The sequence below is a fragment of the Carassius auratus genome, chromosome 18 (assembly GCF_003368295.1).
Source record: "Carassius auratus strain Wakin chromosome 18, ASM336829v1, whole genome shotgun sequence".
NCBI lineage: Eukaryota > Metazoa > Chordata > Actinopteri > Cypriniformes > Cyprinidae > Carassius > Carassius auratus.
In genome coordinates, this window is record NC_039260.1 from 2532624 (window position 1) to 2553399 (window position 20776).

The 20776-nt window shown below is 40.6% G+C and overlaps 2 protein-coding genes across 2 annotated transcripts; both read right to left on the reverse strand.

Moving 5' to 3' along the window:
• Positions 1 to 767: 767 nt before the first annotated feature.
• On the reverse strand, positions 768 to 6510 carry LOC113117991 (uncharacterized). Its single transcript, XM_026286853.1, has 3 exons — positions 5304 to 6510; positions 2206 to 2510; positions 768 to 771 (listed from the first exon to the last, which is right to left on the reverse strand). The coding sequence occupies exons 1-3, from the start codon at positions 6423 to 6425 to the stop codon at positions 768 to 770; spliced, it is 1431 nt and encodes a 476-aa protein (XP_026142638.1). The 5' UTR covers positions 6426 to 6510.
• A 5789-nt stretch (positions 6511 to 12299) lies between these two features.
• Positions 12300 to 16031, reverse strand: LOC113118765 (CUB and zona pellucida-like domain-containing protein 1). The gene is made up of 9 exons (XM_026288182.1): positions 15606 to 16031; positions 15374 to 15515; positions 14859 to 15002; positions 14717 to 14772; positions 14378 to 14556; positions 13893 to 14293; positions 13681 to 13777; positions 13303 to 13486; positions 12300 to 13214 (listed from the first exon to the last, which is right to left on the reverse strand). Exons 1-9 carry the CDS (start codon positions 15787 to 15789, stop codon positions 13066 to 13068), a joined length of 1536 nt encoding a protein of 511 aa, XP_026143967.1. The 5' UTR covers positions 15790 to 16031; the 3' UTR covers positions 12300 to 13065.
• Positions 16032 to 20776: the final 4745 nt, after the last annotated feature.

A 20776-nucleotide genomic window follows, 5' to 3' on the forward strand; every position in this document is an offset into this window, starting at 1 on the left:
TTGAATATTTTTTAGCTCTATTATCTTTTTTTTCCTCTTAATGATAGCACTCCTACATAACAATGACCTGACATAAGATATAAATCTATTTAAACAATAGATGTTTGCGTTCTCAAATGCCAACCGACTTAAACACAGCGCAGTGAAAGATCAAATCTCAAACATACAACGATCTGAAATGGATTTCAGACATAGACGAGTGTTTCCTGATGCATTTAAAGAATAGCTTGAATTGAAACTCAACCTGTTCATCAAACACTGGGAGAGTCAGAATATTTGTGGGTAGAATGTATTTTCCTTTCTCTTTTTACATTGTGGTGTTATAGATCAATCATTAAAAATGAAATTCAGTGACAACAAACAGCATTATAATCTTAAAAATCCTTATAATATATAATTCATAATATAATATAATTTGCTAATTAAACTGTTGAAATTGTTTTCATTCATTTTTAAGAGTAATTGTTATCCCAGATATATCTGATTAGCCAATTAATCTCAAAGGTCAGAGAGAAATACTCTTCAAAAATAATAACAGTTACTTTATTTTAATCTATTCTTATCCTATTTTAAATATGGCATGTTACGTTCTCTGTCTGATTTATTTCCATGATTGCTTCTCCCTATTGTTGACATTAATTTATGAATACAGTGCAGTGCAGCATTTGAGTTATTTTATTATATTTTATTTTACATTCATGTGTATAGGACCAAATCAAGTGTAGATTTTATATTCAAAAATATTATTTGAAATAACCTGTAATCTGTCATCTGAAAAAGAAGGAAAAAAAGATGTAATCTGAGCATTCCAGGCTGGTCAAAGAGTCTTTCACTATCGATTACTAAGAATTTATTCAAAGTACTATAGGTTCAAGGGAACATGAAAAAAAAAAAAAAAAAAAAAACAAACAGCAACAACAACAACAAAACCTTTATATTGTTATTTGGAAAAAATAAATAAATTTTAAGACTGTCAAGTGCACTCTAACATACAAAATTTCCAACAATATGTATTTTCCATTAACATTTGTTTTATAACATTTTATAATGTATTTTAATTCTTATCTATCCAGCTCTATTTTCAGTGTTTTATGTATTGGAGTAAAATAATTGGTATTTTGTACTTTCTGGATGAAATCAAATTCTCAAAAAGTGTACACACATTTCTTGAAATGTAAAATTTATTTTATTACATTTTATCTATGCACGCAGTTTTATGTGGGTCAAAATTGGTTGCAAAGTGGACCAGATTTAGGCTGATCTGGCTACACAGGACGTCCCAAATCCTTCCAATCTATATTTAATTACATTTAATTACAAAGATCTTGCAAACTCTGTGTTCATGTAGAATGCAGAATTGTAGTTTTGAGAATTCAGGTTACTGTCTGATCCGTATATTAATGAGATCTGATGAATGCCATATGATTAATGACTAATTCCCAAGACATGGAGAAATCTTATATATCATAACAAGAATAGTCCTTTGTCCTACCCAATCTTTAAAGCCACAGGTGTATTGTGTTTAGTTATTTTTACTTTAGTTTCACTTCAGTAAATAACCTGTTCAGGCACAATGTTATCATCATAGAGTCACAGCAAATATACACTGTACATGTCCAATTAGTTTTATTTATTAATTTACATATAATTAAATTGATTTGCATGCAATCTCTAAAACATGCCAGTGCAGTTTGTTAACATTAGTTGATGCATTATCTTTTGTAACAAGGTTCAACACAGTCTCAATAGGAAGGAAGAAGGCAGGGGTCGGCTTGTTGCTGGGACACTCGTTTATTCAGTAATACAAAATAAGAAAAACACGATGCCCTCTGGGCGTAGACAGCAAACGATTGCTTAAACACGGTCAATAACTTCAATAACTTTAAAGCACTGTTGTAGCTTCCCTAGTGCAGCACGAGGTCCCAGCGTGTCTCTCTCTCCTTCTCTCTGCGGTGACTCGGCTTATATCCGGTCTCTCCACGCCAATTACTGCAATCAAACACACGTGTTCGTTAATTGCATTTGACCTACTTACGCCTCGCTCTGCTCCCTCCGTCTCTCTCCCGTTGCGGATTCCGCTAAACCACGCCCCCCTCGCCACATACCCCCACCGCCCGACTCAGGCCGGGGAGCCGTCCGGCCTGCAGCCTCCCCCCCCCCCCCCTCCTGGAGAGGAAGTCAGCCACAGCCATCTGTACACCCGGCCTGTGGATCACCTGAAATTTAAATGGCTGTAAAGCTAGATACCACCGGGTGATCCGCGCGTTGGTATCTTTCATGCGGTGGAGCCACTGCAGAGGAGCGTGGTCCGAACAGAGGGTGAACTCCCGCCCCAGGAGGTAATAACGGAGGGTAAGAACAGCCCACCTGATCGCTAGACATTCTTTTTCTATGGTGCTGTACATCGTCTCTCTCTTAGAGAGCTTCCGACTGATGTACAGCACCGGCCGTTCTTCCCCCTCCACCTCCTGGGACAGGACTGCGCCCAACCCTCTGTTCGACGCGTCTGTCTGCAAGATAAAGGGGAGAGAAAAGTTAGGTGCATTCAGGAGCGGTCCGCCACACAGGGCAGCTTTTAACTGGGTGAAAGCCTGCTGGCACTGCTCCGTCCACTGGACCGTATCTGGTGCCTCCTTTTTAGTTAAATCAGTCAGCGGGCTAGCAGTATCCGAAAAATTAGGTACAAACCTTCTATAACACCCTGCCAGCCCCAGGAACTGTCTAACCTCCTTTTTGGTCTTAGGCCTTGGACAAGTTGCAACTGCTGCCGTCTTATCAATTTGGGGACGCACCTGTCCATGACCCAAGTGGAAACCCAGATATCTTACTTCCACCCGCCCAATTGCACACTTCCTCGGATTAGCCGTGAGCCCAGCCCTCCTCAGCGTCTTCAGGACCGCTCGCAAATGCTGCATATGTCGCTGCCAATCCCCACTGTAGATGATGATGTCATCCAGGTAGGCGGCGGCATATGCAGCATGCGGACGGAGAATTTTGTCCATGAGACGCTGAAACGTGGCTGGAGCCCCGAATAGCCCGAACGGAAGAGTGACAAATTGGTGTAACCCGAACGGCGTGGTGAAAGCTGTTTTTTCTTTGGTCATGGGAGACAAGGGGATCTGCCAATAACCTTTAGTTAAATCCAGCGTCGAGTAAAAGCGAGCCGAGCCTAGCCGATCAAGCAATTCGTCCACCCGGGGCATTGGATATGCGTCAAATTTTGACACAGCATTCACCTTTCTATAATCCACACAGAACCGCACGGAGCCGTCTGTTTTAGGTACTAAGACGATCGGGCTCGCCCAGTCACTGTTGGATTCTTCTATTACTCCCATCTCTAGCATTGCCTCTAACTCCCCCTGAACCACCTTTTTTTTATGTTCAGGTAATCTATACGGCCGGCTGCGAACTACCACGCCCGGCTCGGTCTCAACATGGTGCTGAATGAGATTCGTTCGACCAGGCAGGGGCGAGAACACATCAGCAAAGGCTGCTTGAATGGACTTGATATCAGTGAGCTGCGATGGTGAGAGGTGGTCTCCTCCAGGGGCCAGAGCGAGAGATTGGGATTTTGAACTCGCTTCTGGACCGAGATCCTCCTCCCCACTCACTACCGTCGCCAGCAACACTGATTCCGCCTCAGACCATTTTTTTAATAGGTTGAGGTGGTATATTTGATGTGCCCCGCCCCTATCCGTTCGAGCTACCTCATAGTTAAGATCCCCAACCCGCCGTGTGACCTCAAAGGGTCCTTGCCACTTCGCGAGTAACTTTGAACTAGAGGTAGGGAGTAATACAAGCACTTTATCCCCCGGTGCAAATTGACGTAGCCTAGCCCCCCTGTTGTACAACCGACTCTGTTTGTCTTGAGCCTGCAACAAATTCTCCATGGATAGCCGCCCCAACGTGTGGAGTTTTGTTCTCAGGTCCATGACATATTGAATTTCGTTTTTGCTAGCAGAAGGTCCGTCCTCCCAAGTTTCTTTAAGGACGTCAAGGACCCCGCGGGGCTGGCGCCCATAAAGAAGCTCGAAGGGGGAAAACCCCGTGGAGGCTTGCGGGACCTCCCGTACAGCGAACAAGAGGGGTTCTAGCCACCTATCCCAATTTTTGGCGTCTTCCTGAACGAACTTACGAATCATGGATTTTAATGTGCGATTAAATCGCTCGACCAGCCCGTCTGTTTGTGGGTGATAGACGCTTGTTCGAATCGATCTAATGCCCAATAATTCATAAAGCTCGCGAATAGTACGTGACATAAACGCCGTGCCTTGATCGGTGAGGATCTCCTTTGGGATCCCCACCCGGGAGATTAATTGAAACAGTGCACTCGCCACACTCTTCGCGGAGATAGAGCGGAGAGGCACTGCCTCAGGATATCGCGTTGCATAGTCCACCAGAACTAATGCAAAGCGGTGTCCTCGTGCTGACCGCTCTAATGGCCCGATGAGGTCCATGCCAATTCGTTCGAAGGGGACCTGCATTAATGGAAGGGGGCACAATGGTGCTTTTGGGGTGGCCGGTGGATTCACCAGCTGACATTCACGACAAGCCGCGCACCATCTGCGCACATTCTCGTGAATGCCCGGCCAGAAGAAGCGGGCCATGAGACGGTTTAGTGTAGCCGCTTGCCCTAAATGCCCGGCCATTGGATTACAATGAGCTGCCTGGAAAAGCATTTCCCGGCGGCTTTTAGGTATCAACAACTGGGTTGTATCTTGCTTTGTCTGGGCGTCTTGGGTCACCCGATACAACCTATCTTTTAAAATTGAAAAGTAAGGATAAGAGAGCGGTTGGTCAGGGAGGAGAAGCTGTCCGTCGATCGAGCGAACCTGGTCAAAAGCATTTTTTAGCGTCTCATCGCGGGACTGTTCCAGGGGAAAATCATCGCGCTCCGGGAGGATGTTCCGCTCGGGAGCACTCGGTTCCCCTGCAACAGGTTCCGGTGGTTCCGGTTCAGCCTCTCCCACCTGCGCAACCGCTACTCCATCCCTCCCTTGTTTCCCCCAAGAGCCATCCGAACATAAATACCCCAATAATTCATTAAACGCGGGCCAATTCGTACCCAAAATTATCGGATGCCTGAGGTGCGGGTTAACGGCCACCTCTACTCTATGTTTTTCTCCCCTAAATTTAATATCCACAGGCAAAATAGGGTAATTCACCACTTCCCCGTGTACACACCGAACCCTAACCATGCGGCTATTATCCAATGCCTTCGGATGAATCAGGCTTTGATGGATGGAGGATTGGTTACATCCCGAATCCACCAAAGCCTGATATGTACCCCCCCTGATACTCACTGGTATTTGGTATAAGCCAGCCTGATCGAGGGCAGCCTTTGGCGCGTCGGGGACCCGGATCAACGTCCCCACTTCCATCACCGGACACCTATCGATAAAATGCCCTGGGTCCCCGCAACGCCAACAGGCCGGCCCAGACTTTACCGCCACCCTGGCGGCAAGAAGTAGGTCAAGCGATTGGCGAGGAGAGAGCGGAGAGGCCGGGGCCTGGGGAACGGATCCCATGGGCGAGGTCCCACCCCTGGGAGGAGCCCTGGGACCTGCTGGTGACTCAGCCCCGTAATTCGTCCTCCACCTCGGGGCTAGCTTCGACGGAAGCCCCCCACGGGACCTGGGGAGAGGGACAGATTTAGGGAGAGAGAGGGGAGGGGAGGAGAGAGAAGAAGAGAGAGAAGCAGATGGTAAGGGGTCGCCGACCCCTGGACACGCCACCATTTGGTCTTCCGCCAGCTGGATGGCCTGGTTCAGCGACGTCGGGCGGTGGCACTGGACCCACTGCGCTGTCTTCCTTGGCAGCTTGGCCACGAACTGCTCCAGTACCACACGATCGATCACGTCCTCGACGTCGCTACTGTCGGCCATCAACCACTTGCGGCAGGAATCCCGGAGCTGCTGTGCCATCACGAAGGGCCGGCCAGACTCTTCCAGGGTTAGAGTCCTGAACCTCTGGCGATGTTGCTCCGGAGTCCGACCGACCCGCTGGAGGATGGCACGCTTGAGGTCCTGGTAGGCCAGGAGGTTTTGGACTGGCAGTTGGTGAGCGGCCACCTGCGCTTCCCCGGACAGCAGGGGAATGAGCCGCAGGGGCCAGTCCGCAGGGGGCCACCCTCGAGCCTCTGCCGATTTTTCAAACAGGTCCAGGAAGGCCTCCGGGTCATCCTGAGGCCCCATCTTGTTGAGCGGCAGAGGAGATGTCTGGTCTTTAAACGAAGGGGTGGCCCGGGCCTCCCGGTCTACCCAGCTCCGGAATAGCTCGCGGTCTTCATGCTGGGCCCGGAGGAGCGCCTCGAAGCGTTTGTCCTGCTCCTCCTTGATCGCCAGCATGTGTTGATGTTGTTCCTGATGAAGACCGGCGAGCGACTGGATGATGTCCGCAAATGGCGTACCTGACGGAGATTGCATGGCGGCGATGCTCTTCTTCCTTCCCGGGTTTCGGCACCACTGTAACAAGGTTCAACACAGTCTCAATAGGAAGGAAGAAGGCAGGGGTCGGCTTGTTGCTGGGACACTCGTTTATTCAGTAATACAAAATAAGAAAAACACGATGCCCTCTGGGCGTAGACAGCAAACGATTGCTTAAACACGGTCAATAACTTCAATAACTTTAAAGCACTGTTGTAGCTTCCCTAGTGCAGCACGAGGTCCCAGCGTGTCTCTCTCTCCTTCTCTCTGCGGTGACTCGGCTTATATCCGGTCTCTCCACGCCAATTACTGCAATCAAACACACGTGTTCGTTAATTGCATTTGACCTACTTACGCCTCGCTCTGCTCCCTCCGTCTCTCTCCCGTTGCGGATTCCGCTAAACCACGCCCCCCTCGCCACATCTTTCATTATCTAAGGATAAACAATTATTATTTTTATTTACTGGATTGACATAATCATAATCTTTATTCATCGTTCATATCAGAAATTGTATATTTAAATGTTGTAAAAACAATGTTTATTGTTAGTTTATGATAATGCACTAGCTTACTGCCAACACATCAACAAAGGCGTTTCTTTATGATTAACAATGAAGCCTTTTCAATGTATTTTGATTGACATAACTATAATAAGTCTATTGCTAGAGCTTGCACCAAGCCATGACAACATAACAGCAGCATTATAAATCATAAAGATATTTTTATGTGACAGTTTTAAACATTTTCATTGTTACTTTCACTCTTCTAAAGTGGAATTTAGTTAGAACACAAGTTATAATATTCTAAAACAAAAACTATAACATATATAGATATTTAATATCTTTTTTTACATACATAGACTGGAAGTGTGTTTGTGTGGAAAATGTGAAAAAATGAATGATTATAATTTAATAATAAGAAAAGGCTTGCTGAGGGCTGATTACCAGTGAATAGGACCCAGATGCAATATTTAATAAATCCAACCCTCCCACATTTGCCTGAGGCAATTATTGTAATCATATGTAGCCTTAGATGAACGTGAGCAGAGCAGTTTAATTTTGCTTTATTTGTTTGACTTAGGTTATAATCTATGTTTTATGTTATATTTTGACACTAATCACCTTTTTCCCTCACATTATAATTTATACTTTAAATATTATTTTGCTAATTGTTAATTCCTGTTCATTCATAATGCTATTCATAATGATATATATTCATTTCCCTTATTTAAATCCGCAACTTAAAATATTGTTTAAAACCGTATGCAGAAATCAATTTCAACCAACAATATACTGTATGTAACAATGTCACTGTATGTGACATAATTTAACTTAAAAATTTATTTTTTTTAAATAGTTCAATTATAATAAAATTATTTTGATCCATTTTTGCCTTTATACTTTTAAATATTTTTCTTAACTTGTCCACTATCTTTTTTCAATGACCTTTAAATAAATAAATAAAATGTATTTTAGCAAAAACATGCTAGTTACAAGTCAAATTTACATAAAATAATTTAGAATTATTGTGTATTGTAAATAAGTCAAACCTTATTGAAAAGTTGGTCAGAATAGGCCCATAGTAAGTGCAGGATAGCCAGGTAGTAAATGCATGATGTGCAGAACAAAACAGAAATTATCTTATCTCTAGAAATAGAAACAGCCAGAACAACAGGAACAATAGTAAAACATAACCACGTAAAATAACAATGAACAAGAACAGGTGAACTTAATTGACTAACAGGCAAACACTAGGTCAACAATCACAGGAAACTGGAACAGAACAGAATGTGACAAATACCAACGCATAAAAGTTGGGCTCAGTTGCTTGATTTGTTGTCTTAAAGTGAAAACAAAGCAACTTTGTTTTTCACGCAGGCTGCAGAAATGTACTGGTAACCACTGTCATTCAACAGGTGTGTTGTCTGATACCAGCTGCACGTCACATTTCTTTGGCTCAACTGAATGCTGTTGATTTTTAGCACAAGGGTGTGCTACCTAACAACTCTTTTAGCTTCTCTTTCAATTTCTGTTCATCACAAATGCTTCATTTTGTAAACATGTTTCAATGTGAAAACAGTGGCTTGCTTACATTTGTTTGGTGTCATCTCTTAAACCTTTCATGGAGACATTTGCACTATTATTTGAATGAACTGAATTTTATTACAAGTATGGTTATGTGAGACTAGATCTTGTCTTGGTGCTTGCCTATATTATTACACAGTAGCTGAGTAATATAGCCAAATAATATCTCACAGTTTACAGCATGCATACTGTAAAAAATGAACTAACCTAACTGTCGGGTTAAATTTTTAAAATAGGGGAGAGCGGGGTATGTTGTCACACTTTTCACAACATTTACTGAGCACCATACATCAAAATGGTATAAATCTCATACCAAATGAAAGAAGGAAGTCTTGGGCACATATTTTGTATTCATAACATCTTTATATCTTATCTCATTACAGAGTTGTAGAATGTTGAATAGTGAGTGTGCACTTGTGACAATTTGCCCCATCGGAGGGTAAGTTGTCACACTAGGGCGGGTAAGTTGTCACAATAGATTATCTAAAAATAAGAACACAACTACTTAATTGTGAATATTGATTTTAATTTTTGAACTCAAAACAAACTGGAAATGTAAACATCCGTGCCTGGAGAATCTGGAAAAACAATTATTTCAATCCAAATAATGCACATTTCAAGACCACTTTACTTTGAACTTTAAACTCAAATGTTCTATGGCTTTCACATAAAACCAGATAACTGAATGAAATGCTGCAGATAACTTGCTTAACTTAACATGTTTAACCTCTGAACAAAACAGATGCCCTGTATCTGACTAATAGGACTCATCTCCAGAATCACAATTCTGACACACATAAATTGCCTGGCCTGAAGTGCAAGCATCATGGGCCCAATTGCTGCATTTTACACATTTTACCCAGGTCTCCTTTGGACGACTTTTTGAAAATGGCTCTACACAGACCAGGCAGAAGCACTCTTCATCATCTGATGATGACTCTTGCATGATTTTTCTTCTTTTAGCTGCCTTGTTTTTCATAGGTCCAGATTTCTGCTTCGCTTTCTTTTGAAACAGCGTTTTGCTAGATTGAGGCTTATTCTTTTCTATTTCTAGTTGCTGCTTCACTGGCGTGTCAGTAAGTATTGCTGTTTTGCGTCATTTTCTTCCTTTGCTGGCTGGTTTTCGAGGGCCGGCTTTTGGATATGGCCGAATGTCCTCTGGAGTTGGTAGCCCACTGTCAGCAATAGCATTGCTGGGTAAGGGTGAGCTGGTGATAGCAGAAGCATAACTCGGTGTGCTCGGCACTGCAAAGTTGGTGCTGGAGCCTGACATGGAAGGGTTGGTGCTGGAGCCTGGCAGGGCCGAGTTGGTGCTGGAGCCTGGCATGGAAGGGTTGGTGCTGGAGCCTGGCAGGGCCGAGTTGGTGCTGGAGCCTGGCATGGAAGGGTTGGTGCTGGGGCCTGGCAGGGCAGAGTTGGTGCTATAGCCTGGCAGGGCAGAGTTGGGGCTGGAGCCTGGCATGGAAGGGTTGGTGCTGGAGCCTGGCAGGGCAGAGTTGGTGCTATAGCCTGGCAGGGCAGAGTTGGTGCTATAGCCTGGCAGGGCAGAGTTGGTACTGGAGCCTGGCATGGAAGGGTTGGTGCTGGGGCCTGGCAGGGCAGAGTTGGTGCTGGAGCCTGGCATGGAAGGGTTGGTGCTGGGGCCTGGCAGGGCAGAGTTGGTGCTGGAGCCTGGCATGGAAGGGTTGGTGCTGGGGCCTGGCAGGGCAGAGTTGGTGCTGCAGCTTGACAGCGCAGGATTCTGAATGGGGCGATCTGTGGCGTAGGATGGTGCAAACTCGGTTTCCATAAATACATCTCTGTTGTAAGGTTGAACCCCAGCCACCCTAAAGCCAGCCTGAATGTTTAAGGGGGTTGCAGCCAGAGGATAGGCAATTGCCACAATCCCAGGTATGTCATAAATCGACATTGTCTTCCCAGGGTTGTTCCTCATCCAGGCATCACATGCGCTGTTGATGTGCCTCTTTAGTGGCCTGTAGACAGACCTGTCTAATGGTTGGAGCCGATGTGAGCAGTGCGGTGGGAATGACAGCATGATTATGCCATTTTCTTTGGCATAATTGAGTCCATCAATGGACAGATGAGACTCGTGGTTGTCCAAAAGGAGTAAACAGGGCTTCTCCTTTGAGCACTTTGTTTGTTCACTGAAATGTTTCAGGAAGTCAACAAAGTGTGTGTCTTTCATCAATCCAGAGGAATTTGCCCCTCCTTTGCTGCCAGGTGGCCCGTTGATCAGGAAATGAGCACGGAAGTTGACACGGGGGAAAATAAAGTATGGAGGTATACTATTCCCTGTGGCTGAGACAGCACAGGCCAGTGTGACAAAGGTTCCTCTTTCCGCTGAGGTCAGTGACCCTATTTGTTTGAATCCACGTCTGGCCACCACTTTGTCTGGTTTATGTACAGTGGTGACCCCAGTTTCATCAACATTCCAAATGTCTCCTGGTCCAAATTCATATTTGCGTAACACAATCTCTAAGTTGTCAAAGAAAGCATTAACATTCTTTCTGTTGAAGCTACTTGCCCTGGCAAGGCTAGTTGCCTCTGGCTTTCTCAGTGACAGCGTTGTATGCCGCTTTAAGAAGCCTGTAAACCACTCTTTGCTGGCCTTTTCTTTTTCTGACCACAAAGGTGCAAAATTCAGCTGGTGTGCCACAGCAAACTGGTAAGCAAGCTTTCTGACCTCACTTGGCGACAGACCAAAATAAATGTCAGCTGACCTGGTAATATACTCAACAAGCTGCTTTTCCAAATCAGGTGAAAAAATCTTCCGTGGCGTTGTATAACCAACTATTGTTGTTGGCATGTCTGTCTGACTTTCAATTTCTTCTCTGGTAATCTTTTGACAATACCGAGTCAGAGTACGGTAATTTATGTTAAAATCCTTTGCTGTACTTCTGATGGATTTGTTCCGCAACTTTACCTGCCTGACTGCCTTTAACATTATGTCAGGTGGTGTACTGCCATGCTCTGTCTTTCTTTTATAATTTCAAACCATCTTCCTTCCTGTCTTTCCTTCCTTAATTCCTGATTTTCCTTCCTTCCTTCCTTCCTTCCTTCCTTCCTTCCTTCCTTCCTTCCTTCCTTCCTTCCTTTCTTCCTTCCTTCCTTCCTTCCTCCCTTCAAACAACTTATTGCAATTAGAAATAAATTACAATATCACTATTTATCATGTTTTCTGAGCATGTTCGATGTGTTTGTTTGTACAGGGGCAAGTTGCCCCAAAGTCATTGAGACAACTTGCCCCATACTTACTTGTGTGCTAATGTGGTCTAAATCTCAAGTTTAGCTCATCATATCACTTTAGCTAAAGTATCAAAAGACACGTTACTGTCTCCTCTATTTTGTGCAAAATAATCATTTTAAACATTCACACCTAACAAAGTTGTATTACATAAAATGTAAAGTGATTTTTTTTTACTTTTTATGCAGAAAAATAAGAAAATTGTGCTAACCTCAGATTACAGTGATCTTGACCACATGTGAACAGGAAGTTGACTATAGAAGAAGAAGTCACATAAAGTGGCTATTTGATTTTTGAGATAGAGCCTCTAGTGTTGGAGTTATGAACAGTGTGACAACTTACCTGTGTGACAACTTACCCCGCTCTCCCCTACTTTTTTTTTTAACCTAAAAATGGCTTCATCCAGTGCCATTGTTTTGTGTTATTGTAAAATAAATAAATAAAATGGCTTAATCCATATTTTACCCAAAGTTGGGTTGAAACAACCTAGCAATTGCTCTGAAATAACTTTAAAAACTGAATCAGAATAACATAATTTGAACAAAACAACAATTGTAGCAATGATGAATCAAAATGTTTAATGCAGAAAGTATAAAATAACACTCATTTAAAAGAAATGAGGCATGCTTCCAGTTATTTTTTCATGAAGAATAATACCAACAAAACACATAGAAAAAAAGTTTCAACATATAAAATTGCAAAAACATCTTAATATATAAAAAAACTATCTCACAGAGATTTTTGTGCAGTTTTTGTTTAGTAATTACACAAAATAAGTGATTGTATTGGTTGTAAATTGATGACTGATTTCTGTTACTAAATAAATTGTAGTTTAATCTGATATGGTCACACTTTAGTAGCGGGACCAATTACAACTATACACTAGATGCTTATTAGCATGCATATTACTAGCATATTGTTTTTTTTTTTTGTACCTTTAAAGCACATATTATGCATGACAGTATTTTAAATCCCCTATCCCTACCTACCTAAACTTAACAACTAATTACTAATTATTAATAAGCAGCAAATTAGAAGCGTATTGAATTAGAAACTTATTAAATTCATAGTTAGTGGTCAGTTAATGGTGAAAATTGAGCCCCAAACTAAAGTTTGACTGCTGATATATTCCCAATCTGTTTTAAACTCACATTACTAAAAATGGGTACAAAAAGAAAGAAAAACACACTTTGACCAGAGACTCCCATCATCAGAGCTGTTTGAAAGCACACCAAACAATCTGCTAATTCTGTTTTCAAAGGCAAATACAGCGTTATGCTTTGAAAATAAAAAATAAACAGATCTGACATAACTAAAAGTCGTGTGATGACACAGGTTTGTATCTGATCTTTTTCTCTCTGGCTCTGCTGACGATCACTCCACACACCATGGCTACTGTTGCCACAAGACAAACAGCGATGACAACAAGGTTTAGATTTAGACCAGGGCTTACGGCGACCTCTGAAATGTGAGTAAAGTTTGAAACGGTTAACACCATTTAGTGTACACAATCATCTGTTAGATAAGGTGAATGAAGGATTTGGCTTACGAGATGCGCTCCTCTTCAGCCGCAGGGGACCCTGGGAGATGAAGTGACTGCCGGTCTGGATGGGAGCCTCTCTTTTGTGCTGGTGGTGGGGCGGTGGGGCGACTGTGCTGTTGACGCAGCCCTGAGCGCAGCGGGTGTTGGGATTGTTGGCCTGGCATATGATGATTGAGCAGCTGATGAACACCTAAAGGGGATAAGATAAGGGACAGTGACAGAAGGCAGGGTTAAACAGGAATATTTCTATTTCGTATTGTATCAGAGTATATAAGAGAAAACCCTGCTTTCGGAAAAAAACATTACTATTGGAAGTCAGTGGGGCACAGCAACTGAAATGGAAACTGAAAATGTGTTTTGTTTGTGAGTGTGTGCAACTCTAACCTGGTCATGGAACCCAATAAATTTGAAAGCCTCCATTTCAAACTGGATATATGGTTGGTGACTTGAGAAAAATTTAACTGTTTCATCCACAATGCATCTGAAATTAAAAAGCACTTTATTAATTTGTGCGACAAACTGATTAGACAAGTTTATCATTTAGCATTGGCATGAGTAAAAAGTGCAAATGATCAATAATGTTTGTGGAATCTCACCCATTCTTGATGATGGGATAGGAGACTGGGTAATTGGGATTATCGTAAGGAATAGCCATACATGACTCGAGGAAGATCTCTGTGTTTAGGACTGGAGTGACGGGCTCAATCTTCATGAAGATCTTGTCGCCCACATCATACTCAAGTGGGTAAGATTCTGGATGCCTGCTGTTCTGGAAATTTGCTGAAGCAAAAAACTCAAACTGATAGTTGAATGTGCCAAAACCTTTTTCTGAGATACTGATTGGTGGTCTGTGAGTATCGAACTCCAGAGTAATATTGCTTCTTTTCTGGTACTTGCACTGGATTTCAATTTCTAGGTTATCCTTTCTGGTTATAATGTCCCTGGGATCATCAACTGTAATGATTTTATTCTTGAAGATGAGTTCATCATTGTTCTCCTACAAAGAAACAGATGTTGTTAAATAGTTAAGCTCTGTAATTCATAAGATCTGATTGTAAATGTTGATGATAAAACTGCTCACCTCAATCTTGGTGCCACAGTCATTTAGAAGTGTGTTGGTGAACAGGTGGGTACTGTTAGTGTAAACCCGACAAGACGGATTTATCAGTCTCAAGTGGTCACCATGGAGGTTTTTGATGGAGGATCTCTTAATTGTCACTGACATTGAGTTTTGAGAGCAGGTTACATTTGCCTCAGGTCCTGAAAATTTAGATAATAGACATGGACCCATAGTCAATTTTTATTTCATTTAAGTAAGTTAATGTCATTTTTCACTCATGAATACCATTATCATTCATTAGCCATATTTATTTGGGTCTGCATTATCATAAAATTGAATTAAATTAATGGATTTACCCACCTTTACCATTCACCTTTGCAACAACGCACCTCATCTCAGAGTGGTAAATATTAGATCTTAAATAGAAAGGTTTTTTTTTATCAGCAATCATAATGTGATTATAAAGTGGTAAAAAAAAATACATTCACTTAGTAAAATATACCCATGTTGTCCTTCTGCGATGAAGCAAAATGGAAAATGTTGGCCATAGTTTTCTGCAGTTGGTGTCCAGTTGATCACATATTCCCCAGTGGTGGTTTTGTACTTTGTGCTGTTTAGAGGTCCACTAATGATGACATCAATGATTCTAGATGACAGAAACCACAATAACAAAACAAAAAGTTTAGTAAGTAATAGTAGTAGTGCACAACCATGAATAGGCTACAACAAACTACTGGTGTGGACTTCTGAATTTGGGCAAAACCATCATAGACATCAAAACCTCTTTAAACTCCTGCCCTCTGGAAGGCACTACAGAGCACTGCACACCAATTCAATGGCCAAATTTAGAATAACATACTATTCTACTGCTCTTACTTTCATAGCTTTATATCTGCAAGAAATAATATAAGTAGTAAGCATGGCAGACATATGTAGTAGTATGCTTATATGATATTCAAAATTCAAGTATAAGCTTTAAACTATTTTTTTTTTTTTATAAAAAGTTTTTCTTAATACCTTGAAAAAGATGCAGATGCTTTCACTCTGATCTCAAGCCCTTGATTTACACGAGCATTCAGTTGTTCTCCATGATGTGGAGTTGGGTGGAGAAACCTTGGTAGATATTCACCCTCAGTACAAGATGGTGCTGGACCATCAACTGAAACATATGCACAGTATATATTTAATCAAACATAGGAGTAGGATCATTCTGAAGCATACTTTACACTAAACTTCCCAACAAACATACCTTGAAGCGAAAACTGAAGAGGTATTTTACTCAATGCCAAAGTTGTTGTTTTTGTTGCAGTGGTTGTCATTGGAAATGTGGTTGTTGTTTGTGTAGTAGTGGCTATTGTTGTTGTAGTAAGTTCAGATGTGGTCATTGTGGTTGAATCAGTTGTTGTGGTTAAATCAGTCGTTGTTGGTGACATAATTGTTGACTCAGTTGTTGTAGTTAAATCTGTTGTTGTGGATGTAGGTGTCGTTGTGGTGAAATCAGTTATTGTTGTGGTTGGATCAGTTGTTGTTGTGGTTGGATCAGTTGTTGTTGTGGTTAAATCAGTTATTGTTGTGGTTGGATCAGTTGTTGTTGTGATTAAATCAGTTATTGTTGTGGTTGGATCAGTTGTTGTTGTGGTTGGATCAGTTGTTGTTGTGGTTAAATCAGTTATTGTTGTGGTTGGATCAGTTGTTGTTGTGGTTGGATCAGTTGTTGTTTTAGTTAAATCAGTTATTGTTGTGGTTGGATCAGTTGTTGTTGTGGTTGGATAAGTTGTTGTTGTGGTTGGATAAGTTGTTGTTGTGGTTGGATCAGCTGTTGTAGTTGACTCAGTTGTTATTGTGGTTGGATAAGTTGTTATTGTGGTTGGATCAGTTGTTGTTGTGGTTGGATCAGTTGTTGTTGTGGTTAAATCAGTTATTGTTGTGGTTGGATCAGTTGTTGTTGTGGTTGGATCAGTTGTTGTTTTGGTTAAATCAGTTATTGTTGTGGTTGGATCAGTTGTTGTTGTGGTTGGATAAGTTGTTGTTGTGGTTGGATAAGTTGTTGTTGTGGTTGGATCAGCTGTTGTAGTTGACTCAGTTGTTATTGTGGTTGGATAAGTTGTTATTGTGGTTGGATCAGTTGTTGTTGTGGTTGGATCAGTTGTTGTTGTGGTTAAATCAGTTATTGTTGTGGTTGGATCAGTTGTTGTTGTGGTTGGATCAGTTGTTGTTTTGGTTAAATCAGTTATTGTTGTGGTTGGATCAGTTGTTGTTGTGGTTGGATCAGTTGTTGTTGTGGTTAAATCAGTTGTTGTTGTGGTTGGATAAGTTGTTGTTGTGGTTGGATCAGTTGTTATTGTGGTTTGTAAAGTTGTCATAGGTGCCATAGTGGTTCCATGATAATAAGCATCACGTCGGTTTCTGATGAAACTGATTGGAAATTTTTCATTTGAAGGCTGGTTGGTGTAGGACAGAGTAATCTTGCGAATGGGGAAATCCTCCAGCACCAGCTCAAAAGAATAAACTCCACGGACCGATGTGTGCAAATATGACAGAGAACAGTTATGCTACATTTTGAAGAAAATAAAAAAAAGTGTGAATGAAAAATGAAAGCTGTAACTGAAATACTTAAGTAAAATACTTGTGTGTAGTTTGGTCATCCAGCAAATATGTACATGTTTAAACCCAGACATAAGAACACAGGTCAAGGGTTGAAATAGCTGCTCAAAGGTGTTAATATACTTGCAGTGTTTTATCCAAATTAGGTTTTTCAAAGGATTTGATAGTTTACTGCATATATGTAAGTTTATGTATACATATGGTTCTTACACTGACCAAACTGCCTTCCTCATATCTGAAATAAATTTTATGTCCATGGTTTAGTCATTCCTAATATTTTTATTACCTCATTCAGTGTAAAACCAGCAGGTTGGTTGCAGATTCCACACTCCTGGTTTTGTCTGAGTCCAAATCGGCATGTGACATGGTCACCATCAGGATCAAACGCTAAAAGATTGTACCTCCTGGGACAGTTCTGAGGAACCCTGCAACACAAAACAATATGGCATCATTACTGTAGCGTAGAACTGCATGACTTTATCGTGTTGAATGCAAATCATGAAAATTAGATAAATGCACACTATAAGCTTTTATTAACTCTGTTAAACAGCTGGTTTACCTGAGAAATGGTAGGGTGGTGGATATTGGCGATCGGTTGGGCTCTGAAGTGTCCGATCTCACACCAAGGTCAATGTAAGTGAGAAGACTCCAGTCTCCATAATTTGTGACTGTGTTGTAGATCCAGCAGCAACTGCTTTTGCTATTGTAACATATAAACATTTAATATTTGCACTTTGTTCAGATCTGCATTGTTAGAGAATGATTCGGTTGTTGTAAATATATTTACTTACAGGATCTGGAATGGGCTGTTGGTGGAAACCATCTTTGTTATCACTCCCTCAGACTGACACCAGCTGCCGCCATTTGGACTTGAATCTACTTTACCAATCACAGTACTGACATCATTTCCACAGTCTCCAGAGCTGCATTGCCAGTGATCATATCCATTACAGGAATGGTAGGTTGTCTTGAAGCGAAGCTCAACCTGAAATATTTTAATTATAGTTTGAGTATGCAGTGTGTAATATTTACAACAGTCTATTTACAGAAATGGTAAATGGACTGCATTTATATAGCACTTTCAACAGACCACATGGCCATCACTCACTCACTCACTCACTCATTCATACACCGACTGTGGTGTCAGCCATTCAAGGCACCATCCAGCTCGTCAGGAGCGGCTGGGGTTAGGTGTCTTGCTCAAGGACACCTCGACACTTGGTTAGGTGGAGCCAGGGATTGAGATTAGGCAAATAGACTGGTGACGTAGGTCTGCCCGTGTTTCTCAATACAAAGTACACTGATTTTGAACATGCATCCTCAGTAGTTTGGACTTTGCGCATTCGACTCGGTAGTGTGATGTCCTCGATGTCGCAAATCCAGTAATTCTGCAAACAGCAGCGTACTTGACAACATCAGTCTGCCCGTCGTGGCTACTGCAATTTTCTTCACTGTACATATACAATAAAACGAAATAGGATATCAAATACCACTACCTCCTTTCGTTTTCATATGAACATGATAATAGCAGCAGAAATTTACTTAGTTCAGGGAAATGTGTATATATACAGTCATTACAATGAAGCAAAATATTATTTAAATTTGCCTTTTTTATTTTCATTTTAATATATAGATAAATTGAATACAGACCAAAGATTACCTGTTAGATTTACCCAAAACGAACGACATTTTATGTTTAAACACTAAAGAGACATCAGAGCCAGAGGCACATATCAGAAGGTCTAGCCGAGGTGAGGCTGCTCTATGCGGATACATGAGCTCTGAGCTCCCGCTGATCGCATGGAGCTCACGTCTCCGAAATCGGTGAAACATTTTAGGAGTATTGCCTGAAATACTTGTAAAATTATATTTCATGACACAATAATAGTAATATTTTGAAAATGATCAGAAGAAATGGTGGCTGAAATCACAATGCTGCATGAACTCAACCAATCAGGATGTTAAGCACCCAAGTCCCGCCCCAAAAGTTCCAGAACACTGAAAAAAGTAGGGGCAGGTACTTTCTGATGTGCATTTGTTTACCCGGAACTTTATTAAGTTCCTGGTTCCTGTGGTGGAAACACAAAGAGTACCGGCCCAAAGTACCTAGTTCCTGGGTAAAGTTCCTGCGGTGGAAACGCGGCTTTGTACTATAAAACACTACACTCTAGGGGTAGAAATTAATGAGGGATTTATTATTATGGCAATTTACAGTAGATTTGCTTAAGTTGCATCAGCCTTCTTTTTATGCACTTTTTTCTTTCAGCATTGAGCATTATAATCAATCACACACATTTCTTTTGAGCTTATGGATGCAGTGTCAAATCAGAGGGATTTTTTATTCATCACTGCAGAGAACACTGGATTCCTGATGTGCTCACTGGTAGAATTCTAAATCTACATTCACAAATTTTCTCATCGAAAACAACAAAGTGCAGAAAAGATGCATGTAAGAGAACTACTACCTGCTATACTGTTAAAAAAAATCTAAATTATAAACCCATAATAAATAGTGTGATCTTTTAAGTGAAGATGGAACTGTGTTCTCATTTATTTATTTTATTTATTATTTATCAATGTTTTTTTTTTACTTATCTACCCTAAGTAATATTTACTGACGGATGTTATATATGCGTTTGCTATATTTTTATTAATTGACAACATTAAATTTAGCAAGCTGCAGAATAGGACCACTGAAGCATTGTAATGGGGGAAATAATTCCTTATTCTTAGCACTTGAATAATGTATGTGTAATAATAATTATATTTTGTCAATTTCTGGTGACATTTGAGGATTAAGTGTTTAAAGAGATGTTTTGTTTGAACACATCTTATGTCACCAGTATGGTGATTAGTGTTTCTTAAAGATAAGTTTCTTCAGTTTTGTTGATTGCATTTATAAAAAAATCAGTTATATTCAAGTTTAACCAAATAGCTACTTGATAGAGGTTGACACATGGCTTTGAAGAAATAATGTTTATCAAGCATATGTGTAGCCAAACTTCAAAATGCAGGTTTATTGAATTATTGAATATAAAAATAAAAAATACAGATTCACATAATTTGTTGCAACACAAAGATGTACATATATGTAATTTCTTAAAGTGGTTAATTCAACTTTTAATAAGCTTACAAAGGTTAAAATAGTAGCTTGGTTGTTAAACAGGGTGTGGGAGTAATGAAATACATGTAACACCGTTACATATTTAAAATACAAAATCTGAACAATGTTATAGTTACATTATAAATGGGTGACAATCAAATTACAGTTACATTCAAATAGAATTTTAGATAACCAAAGTGATTACTTTGATTTTAAATGTCAGTTATTTATTTTAATGAAGACGCATTTTTAACGAAATTTAAATGAAATCACTTGCTTGATTCCTGAATTAATCTGTCCTTTTGAATGAATCAAATTATTCCATGACTGTCTTTAAGACAGTGCTTTGCCACTACCTATTGGCAGTTTTAGTTATTAATATTTAAAAAATACTTTCCTCCCATCATTTTTTTTGTATATTCAAAATTTTATATTTAAAACATTAATCTCATAGCAATATTAATGCATTTATAACCATTTTAAATGCATTCATGCAACCCATTTTTATTTAGATGAGGTTAACATAAAAAACAAGACATCAAAGTTAATATGCCCCTTACCTTAAGTGTTCCAAAGTATTCCAAAGTATTTAGATTAAAATACTCAAATTAAGTAATCTAATGAAATAAGTTACAAAATATTTTTAAAGCATGTATTTTCAACAAAACACATTTTAAAAGCAACATTGTTGTCACATTAATCTAACTTTCAAA